Consider the following 9,689-nt stretch of genomic DNA (forward strand, 5'->3'; position numbering starts at 1 on the left):
TTAGGACCATGATACATTTTTGCATATATATATTATGAGATTCAGATGAATTTGTTTTCCTCTCTTCCCTTCCCCTCCCCCCATTCTCTTCCCTGCCTAGGGTGCAGTCCACTTGATCCAGCACTGTCTCTTGAGAAGGTTATGCTTCCTCTACAGGACTGCATTTGTGATTAATCATGTTTGTTTATGTGGATCTACTTCTGGGTTCTCTTTTCTGTTGCACTGATTTGCATACCCGTCCATCCACTGATACCACAGATTGGAATTCTGTGCCAGGATAATACATCTTGTAATTGGATGGTCCAATTTTTCCCACTTATTGTTTTCTAAAAACTGTTTTAACTATCCTAATTCCTTGGCCTTTATACATTTTAGAATATGGGCCAGGGATTTAACTCAGTAGTTCCATCTCCTGCCTCACAAGCATAAGGTCCTTCCTGAGTTTGATCCCTGGTACAAAAACAAAAAACAACAACAAAAAGAAACATTTTAGAATGATCTTGTCTGTATATACAAAAAAATCTTACTGGAATTTTGATAGGAACTATGTCATATCGAATTGGGGAAGATTGATATCTTTACTACATTGAATTTTTTTCTTTCTTTCTCTTTTGGTAGCAGGGATCTAACTCAGGACCTTGAGCTTGTGAGGCAGGCGGTGGAACCACTGAGCTAAATCCCCATCCCTACATTGAATTTTCATGTCCATAACATAGGATGTCTGTCCATTTATTTAGATTTTTATAAGTGCTGTTAGTGGGAAAGGAACGTTTTAGGGATTTGATGAACTGGGCAGAATCAGCCAGCTTCCACGCTGTAAATGGATTCAGGCTGGGAGGGTTTGGGGAGGTATAAGTAAAGGAGAGGATTTGGAATTGGAACATTCAGATTTAAATTTTGTCTTCCCCACCTTCCAGGTGGAAGGCTGGAGGCAAATCACTTACTCTCTCTCAAAGACCATTTCTTCCACCACAAAAGGGAGGCAGAGGCCAAATCTGCTACCTCACTGGTTTGGTATTAAGAGGTGGAGAGGGAGCTAGTCTGCCCTTGCATCCCTGGAGGAAATCTCCCCAATTTAATTAAGGTTTTCACCCTTGCCTTGCTTTGCTGTGACTCTGCTTGGCACTATAATTGATCTATCTCTACAGAAAATTGGACAAATTCTGATGGGTCATTAGACTTTGCACTGGGGATCTTGAAAAGACTGATCTAGGACTGTTTGCTGTGCCAAGTTCATCCTTGAAGGTAAACAGCCTGGCTTCTCCATGCACCATCCGTGTAAGTGTGGCACGTCACAGAGCCCCCTAAGTTACCCCGTGGCATCACTCCCAACAGCAGACCAAGTACATTTATATGCCTTGTTAACAGTGCCTAGAACGTGAGCTGCGATGCCACATTAGCTATGATCATTACTATTTGTGACTATAAAGGACACATTCTTATTTATGAACCAACTTTCTTAAAAATAAAATTGTTTACTTTGCAGATTTTTTAAAAAATGGATTTGACCAACCATGGACTTATTCTACTGCAGCAGTTAAACGCACAGCGCGAGTTTGGGTTCCTGTGTGACTGCACGGTTGCCATCGGCGATGTGTACTTCAAGGCACACAAATCTGTTCTTGCCTCATTCTCCAATTACTTTAAGATGTTGTTTGTCCATCAGACCAGGTAACTAATGTGGTTGGTGATAAACCAGTGACCTCGGGGCCCCTCTTCCCTTCATCCAGGCCCTGGGTCTCAGCCTCAACCTAGGCTCCTGGGTGACAGTTCCCTTGTGACGGCCTGCCCTGCCCCTCTTGGTCACTTGATTCCATAGCACCTGACAGTCACACTCCTGCCACTCCAGCAGCCTTGCCCTGCCCCTGCACACAGCCTGCTGAGCGTCTCCAGGCCTGTCTGATACAAAGCCAGCCACAGGCTTCACAGCCCCTTCTGCCAGAAGCTTTTCTCTAGCTCCTGTGGCCCTGGTCCCCAGATATCCCCGACTTTCAGTTCTTGTCTTCTACTCCAATAAGAAGTTTGAGGGCACAGATTCTCCAAGAGCTCCTCTTTTCTCTCTTAAAACCTTCTGTATCTTTCCTCCACTTTCTTTCTTTCCATCTCTTAAGTATCTTAAAGAAAAGAACCTCTCGGTATCCAAGGAAAATAATCCTCCATTTTCCTTCGTTGCTCTCAAGTTCTATTCTGTATTCTTCCCCCTCCCCCACTCCTACTCCAGCCCCCCAGTCTGAGGGGAAGGGAGCCTCCCTCCCCTGACTGTCATGTTTCCTGGCGTTCAAGCACTGTTCTCTGGTTTGCTCTGCAAGTTCCTGAAAGGGTCACTTGTGCCCTGGGTGCACTTCCCTCCATCCGCACTCTCCCTGTCCCTCTGTGCTGTGCTTTCCTCCCTGCACTCCGTCGGAATTGTGTTGCAAAGGTCACTCCTTCCCCAGAAACACTGTCTCTCCCTCCCTCTCATCCTGTCCGCAGTATCTGCTGCTGTTTGCTTCCTTCTGAAGTGCTTGTCACCTGCATTTGTAGAACTTCTGCCCCAGGCACTGGGCCACCTGAGCTTTGGTTGTGGGTTCTCTGCACTCTGCTGTCTTCTCTCAAGGTCTTGTCTTTGCCTTTGAACCTTGCCCACTCACTCCGTCTGTCTCCAGAGCCCCAGGACACCCACTGTTCATCTATTGCTGAATATGCCCCTCTTAACCCGCTGGGCATGGCTAAAACTGAATCAAGCCTCTTCCTTGAAAGGACCCCCCATACTCACCTATTTTCTTATCCTCAAGTAATCCATGCTCTCAAATATTTTACCAATCCCCAGATTGCAGATCACCTTACTGCAGAGCACCTTTCACATTTCTCTTTATCTTCCCTTGGTCACTTCCGTTTTCCAATTATTCGTTTTCCACTTCACTGTGAGATTACATTCTTAAACACTGCATTGTGGTGTGCATTCAGTCAAAGTTACTAGCTCACCTTTGATCAGGATGTCCCTTACCTATCAAAATACTGTATTCAGGCTCCTTGTTCTGTCATTCAGGGCCCCACTGGGACACTCCACCTATCTGCACCGTGACCCAACCTGCTTTCGAAGCTCACTCACCTGAGCACATGGTGCTAGTCTTCTGCTTCCCGAGTTTCAGCTAACACACGCCCCTTCCGTGCCTCCTCCTTAGTCAAGTGAACAAAAATTCAAAAGCAACCTTGTCCTCTCTCGTGGATGATAGCATTTCATTTGTAAGTTTCTTGAGGACAGAGCCTGCGATTTACAAATCTTGGGTGGACACCACAGAGTAGCTGAGATGTGGACACATTATAGATCACCACTTGACAAACATCTGAAGGAGCAGCAGGGCCAATAACAGGATGGCAGGCGTAATGGCGAGTGCACTCTTTACAACAAGGGTGTAGTTCAGTGACAGCACACCGCAGTGTGCATGAGGCCCTGGGTTCCATCCCCAGCACCCCACACGAAAAAGCACCCTTTAACTTCATTGTGGTAGAGACTTTGTGGCTGATGAGGGCTTTGTATTTAGTAGTCTCAGTATAATGAACTAAATGATCCCCAAAAATATTTTCATTTTGAGAAATAAGACAGTATAATTGGTTTTAATTAGATGCAAAAAAAAACTTATGTAAACACAAGGCATTGAATACATGCCTAACAGGAGAATGTGACCTGGGTGTCATGGAAGCCCCAAGTTTAAGCAGTAGAGGTGACATGTGCATTTGGGTGGCCTCCTTGTGCCCAGCCTTGTGCAGGTTCTGTGCTCACTGAGGTGCGCACAGGGTGAGAGCAAGGGCCGCTTTTAACCAGCAACTCCTGTGAGAAGCTCAGTGACCACCACCTGGCCACACAGAGAGTGAGAACACAGGGACTCCTCCTGGGTTTGCCTTCCAGTGTTTCATTTCTGTTAGTTGCCACTAGATGTCCCTGTTGTGTCTGCAGGCTTTGAGCTCTCAACAAAACTCCTAAAGGGCGGGCCTTGCTCAGTCAACCTTCTAATAGTGTCAGCATTGCCTAATAGTCCTTAGAAGGAAAAACTGAACATGGAAATAACTGTGAAAGTTTACACAGAAGGGCTTATAGCTACACTATACCTTTATTCATTTCGTTCCTGCATTAAAGGTGTTATGTTGAGCATCTGCAAATGAAACCTGAAGTGGGACTATACTGCAGAGGACTGGGAAGTGACCAGAGTCTAGCCCACAGCAAGCTGAGGAGTTACGAGAGAGCAGGCAAATTGCCTGGGAGAAAAGCACCCAAGACAGGGAACTCTGTCACATTCCAGCCTAACCCGACCTCCACTTACTCTTCTAAGCGCGAGTGTGTGAGTGTGTGTGTGTGTGTGTGTGTGTGTGTGCACGTGTGTGCACGTGTGTGTGCGCGCATGCGCCCATGTGAATATGCTTCTTAAATTTGTTTTTAATTAAAAAACTAAAATATAAAGGTCCAGGGATTTAGTTTAGTGGTTCCTCGCCTGCCTCACAAGCTCAAGGGCCCAAGTTTGATCCCTGGTACCGAATAAATAAATAAATTGATATGTTCAGACCTCCGTGGTCCCTGCAGCCGTGCTACGACCCCAAGATTCCCAGCTTTCCTCTGGGCACTGTGCCTTCCTTCCCTGCTGACCCCAGAGGCCTCCCTCCAGGCCTGGCTGAAGTATAGACTTCAGGCTCCCCAGCTCCTTCCTGTCTTTGCCATCAGGGACTGCACATAGTTGCTGTTAAGTGCGGTTCCCAAGCAGTAGACAGGAGAGATTACACACCGAGTTTTTCTGGAAAGGGGCTCTATTGGGATGCTAAAAAAGCAAAGCCCACTTTGGATTTCTGCCCCTCTCCTTTTGGAGAGAGGAGCAGTGGCTGTGGAGCCCCCTAACTATCCCTTCCTTCCTGCTATCACTAGACCAGGGGTAACGTAGAGCTCTCAAGGCCAAGGCTTCCCAGTTCGCTGGGCCTCAGCCTGATCCTGGAAGGTCCCTCCAGTCTTTACCTGGGAGGCGACTGTTCACATTACTAAAGTCATCCCCACCACATATTACCCCTGGAGCTTTGATTGTTGAATTTACCTATAACATCTAAATACGTTGTCCTCTACACTTAACATTGTTTGGAACACAACTGTGTTTAAAGGAAAGACCACCTGTATTTGCATTCCTATTTCAAAGACTATAAGCAAAGGAATATAAAAGACCCAAGTAAAGACACACGTGATCTGTGTATCTTTCTAAAAAGAAAAGAAAAACATTTATCCCTCCTTTGAACTCTCAAAAGTTTTTGTTTTTTTGTTTTTTGTTTTGGTGCCGGAGATCGAACTCTGGTCCTTGCACTTGCAAGGCAGGCGGAAATCCCTGGCCCAAGGAATTCTAGTGTTTAATGCTTTGTTTTTTATTCTTTAGCTTCCATATTTTGTAGCCAAACTTTTGCCACATGATGAGTTTCATGCAGTCTTAAAATACATACAAATGACAGCTATCCAGGAATTGCTCAGTTCTGTCCTGTCACAAGTCTCTCTGTTAAAGTTACTTTGTTTTTGTTTTTGTTTTTTTGATAGAATACAATGTTAAATTTAGAACAACAGGGGAGGCTGCTTATATTTCAGCATAGTGAGAATTATTTGTTAATAAAATGAACATGATTACTAAGACAGCCAAAAGAATTACAAAACCAAGAAGTTACAGTCATTACAAGTTGGCCACAGTGGGAGGAGGATAGAAAGTGTGAGGCCAGCCTGGGGAACTTGGTGAGACCTCACATCAAAATTAAAAAAAGAAGAGCCGGGGATGTCACTTAGTGGTAGATGTGCACTTGCCTAGTACGAGGACCTCTTTTTGGTCCCCCAAAGTTACTTTAAATTCTAAAGATATTCAAGAGACATTCAAGGAAGCATTGTCAAAAAATGCATCGTCAATAGAACAGACTCACTCAGTGGGTGATAATACATACTGCATGCTGTGTAAGCTACACATCTCATTGATCTCTAGGGATGCATTGGAATTTCTGTCATTGCTGTGATGGTCTGGGGACAGTGCATTATTCACTGCTTGCTCAGGATGATGCTTCTGAAGTGAAAAAAGCAGTAGTCTGAAAGTTAGAAAGCAGGCTGTACCACCAACTCCCTCAGATAAATCATTTTGCTTTGGGGACCTCAGGCTCCCCGTCTGCTGCACAGGATCTTGATGTGATGGCTCTGGAATTAGACGAGCCTAGATTCAAGTCTCGGGTCCACAACCTCCCGACTCCGGGCTAGCAAGCCAGGAATGGAGCCCCTGAGCGTGCCCTCCCTCCAGTGCACAGGGACCACTGGAGTTCAGCGGGAGCACTGCTGGCGCTGGTGATGGCGTTGGACAGGACCGTCTTTTCCAGATCAGCTTTAACGCCGTCCAGCCATACCTGGGAGGCGCTGGTCCTCCCCGCTGTCCTTATCTCTTGTGCGCTTCAGTCTTCGTGCTGGAGGGAGCCACTGCACTCGGCTCCCAGACGAGGTCTGAGGACAGTTTTGGTGTCCTGCCCTTAGGCACTTGCTCACGTTAGGCCCTCTCTCCGCCTCATCTCACACCTGAAGCCCTTCCTAATCAGGCAGGTCGCTGGCTTTCCTTAAAGATCTCCAGCTGGGCTCTGGCTGGGGCCTTCTGGCTCAAGGCTCTGCCAAGCCAGCAGTTCCAATAGTCCAATATGGCAAACGTTCTTGTTCGTTTGTTTTCCTGGGTCTGTTTTCTCTTGTCCAGGGCCTGTGTTAATCACTCGAGACAAGCTTGGCATGTACTCACAGATTGTTCCGCTCCTCTCTTTCAGCGAGTGTGTCCGGCTGAAGCCCACCGACATCCAGCCGGACATCTTCAGCTATCTCCTGCACCTCATGTACACTGGAAAGATGGCGCAACAGCTCATTGACCCCGTCCGCCTCGAGCAGGGCATCAAGTTCCTGCACGCATACCCACTAATCCAGGAGGCCAGCCTTGCCAGCCAAGGCACCTTTTCCCATCCTGACCAAGTCTTCCCGTTGGCCTCCTCCCTGTATGGCATTCAGATCGCAGACCACCAGTTGAGACAAGCCACCAAGATCACCCCTGCACCTGAAAAGCTCGGGCGGGACCCAAGACCTCAGACCTCCAGATTGGGCCCGGAGCAGGTGCCCGAGGCCTCACAGCTGTCTCAGCTGCCCCCAAACTTGGCCCAGGTGAACCGGACAAACATGCCTTCCTCAGACCCCCTGCAGACCTCGCTATCTCCGGAACTCGTCTCCACTCCTGTTCCTGCCCCACCTCCCGGAGAGGAGACCAATCTGGAAGCCTCTTCCTCGGACGAGCAGCCTGCATCCCTCACCATAGCTCACGTGAAGCCGAGCATCATGAAGAGGAACGGGAGCTTCCCCAAGTACTATGCCTGCCACCTGTGCGGGCGGCGCTTCACCCTGCGGAGCAGCCTGCGCGAGCACCTGCAGATCCACACGGGTGTGCCCTTCACAGCGGGCCCGCAGGGCGAGAGCCGCGTGCCGCTGTCTCTCTGCAGCAATGCCGCCGACCTCGGCAAGGACGCCATGGAAGTGCCTGAAGCCGGGATGATCAGTGACAGTGAGCTGCAGCACATCTCGGATTCCCCCATCATCGACGGGCAGCAGCAGTCGGAGACCCCACCGCCCTCGGACATTGCTGACATTGACAACCTGGAGCAGGCGGACCAGGAGAGAGAGGTGAAGAGGCGGAAGTATGAGTGCACGATCTGCGGGCGCAAATTCATCCAGAAAAGCCACTGGCGGGAGCACATGTACATACACACTGGCAAGCCTTTCAAATGCAGCACTTGTGACAAGAGCTTTTGCAGGGCCAACCAGGCTGCCCGCCACGTATGCCTCAACCAGAGCATCGACACGTACACCATGGTGGACAAGCAGACTCTGGAGCTCTGCACATTTGAGGAGGGCAGTCAGATGGACAACATGTTGGTGCAGACCAACAAACCCTACAAGTGCAACCTGTGTGACAAAACATTCTCCACTCCCAACGAGGTCGTGAAACACTCATGCCAAAACCAGAATGCGGACGTCTTTGCCCTAGACGAGGGGCGGTCCATCCTCCTAGGCAGTGGGGATCCCGAAGTGACGGAACCTGACCACCCAGTGTTAGCTTCCATCAAAAAGGAACAGGAAACTGTGTTATTAGACTGAATGTTACTTGTCTTTTTATAAAACTGTCATTTTTACAAAAACTATCTTCCTTCTCTTCCCTCCATTCGGAACCCTAGTTCTCTGTGGCATGAACAGGTCCCTGTTCCCTTCTCCCCACCCCACCCTACTCCCACCTCTGTGAAGGCTTTGTGCATTATAAACCTGGAGTCTGTTTACTTTAATTCAGGGGATACTGGAAAGATAATGGTCAGTAGAACTTAGAAACTTTAGATTTTGAGAAGTTTTAGATTATTTAAAAGCATACTTGGAACTAATTAAGGGTATATACAAAACAGAACAACTAAGATATAATTTGGTAAGCTAAAAGTATGATTTTTTCCCCAGGTGATAAGTCTTCCTTTTCAGGAAAAAGCAATGTCAGAAAGTACAACACGTGTCCAAGAGATAATTCTGGGCTCTGTACTATGCAAAATCTAGCAGGTGTGGGGAAACTTTAAACCCAAGAAAACGTTTTTAGTATTTTACCTTCCGGGTGTCTTATTTCAGAACACATCCTTTGAGATTATGTCCAGTGAGGAAAAATCACTAGCTAAGAAATCTACTTCAACAAAACACAAAAGAAAAAGTAATAATGTGATGGCAATCTTAATTTCTGGATAAAACCTGACAAGCTGTGAGTGTGTGTTTGTAAGAGAAAACGTGTGGATACTTCCTATAAACAGGTGGATTAATGCACATGCCTTATCGATTTGCTGGCTTCTTTCCAAGTTGAACAACAGCAAAATGCTGTATTTTCATTTCTGACAAATGTGGTTGTTTTTAAAATCATTCAAAAGAGAAATGACACATTTTCTAGCAGTTGCCAGTGGCAAATTTGTTTCAGTACCAACCCGCTGCTTTTAAATCAGTGTACTTATGTACTGGAGAGGAAATTATACAGGAATATGCATCTTACATGGAAAGTTGGCAGAAGATGTAACTTTAATGACTTTAAAAGTCAATGCTGGGGCCAGGGATTTAGTTCAGTGGTTCCACTGCCTGCCTTGCAAGCGCAAGGTCTGAGTTCAATCCCTGGTACCCCCCGCCAAAAAAAAGTCAGTGCTAACAGTTTACTGGCAATATTCACTGAAGCATCAAAAATGGCAAAGAGAAATCAGGACCAAAAACTAATTGCTAGGGTTGGGGATGAAACTCAGTGGTAGAGTTCTTGCCTGGCATGCACAAGGCCCTGGGTTTGATTCCCACCTACCTAAAAAATAAAAAACCTAATTGCTATTTGGGGAAAGACTGTATTCTCCAGGTTTTTTTCTTTATTTTATTTTATTTTTTTACATCCTGAAATTTTCTCTAGTGGCCTGAAAGCAGCAAACGTTGCCCATTAATATTCTCTTAGGCCAATAAGAGAATGGTCTTACAGGATAAAATAGCCAGAAGTAAGGACCGAAGGGGAAAGGGAGGGGGAGAGTAGTTAATAGCTATACTGTATGTGTATGTTAAGAACTGAATATCCCATCATCCTATTATATGTATAGTTGAGTTCTCAGATTTGTAAGTTTTTATACATGCTTTCATT

General features: G+C 46.6%; 1 protein-coding gene across 1 annotated transcript; it reads left to right on the top strand.

The window, feature by feature from the left end:
- Nucleotides 1–653: 653 nt before the first annotated feature.
- On the top strand, nucleotides 654–9,689 carry Zbtb2 (zinc finger and BTB domain containing 2). The gene is made up of 3 exons (XM_010628844.3): nucleotides 654–1,245; nucleotides 1,487–1,671; nucleotides 6,784–9,689. Exons 2-3 carry the CDS (start codon nucleotides 1,499–1,501, stop codon nucleotides 8,153–8,155), a joined length of 1,545 nt encoding a protein of 514 aa, XP_010627146.1. The 5' UTR covers nucleotides 654–1,245; nucleotides 1,487–1,498; the 3' UTR covers nucleotides 8,156–9,689.

This window comes from Fukomys damarensis, unplaced genomic scaffold (assembly GCF_012274545.1).
Source record: "Fukomys damarensis isolate Sample0158 unplaced genomic scaffold, DMR_v1.0_HiC HiC_scaffold_14, whole genome shotgun sequence".
In the NCBI taxonomy this organism is placed as follows: domain Eukaryota; kingdom Metazoa; phylum Chordata; class Mammalia; order Rodentia; family Bathyergidae; genus Fukomys; species Fukomys damarensis.

Coding starts and splice junctions, on each gene's coding strand:
- Zbtb2 (XM_010628844.3), top strand. CDS start 1,499: ATGGATTTGACCAACCATGGACTTATTCTACTGCAGCAGTTAAACGCA. Junction 1,672..6,783: donor TTGTTTGTCCATCAGACCAG/GTAACTAATGTG, acceptor CCTCTCTTTCAG/CGAGTGTGTCCGGCTGAAGC.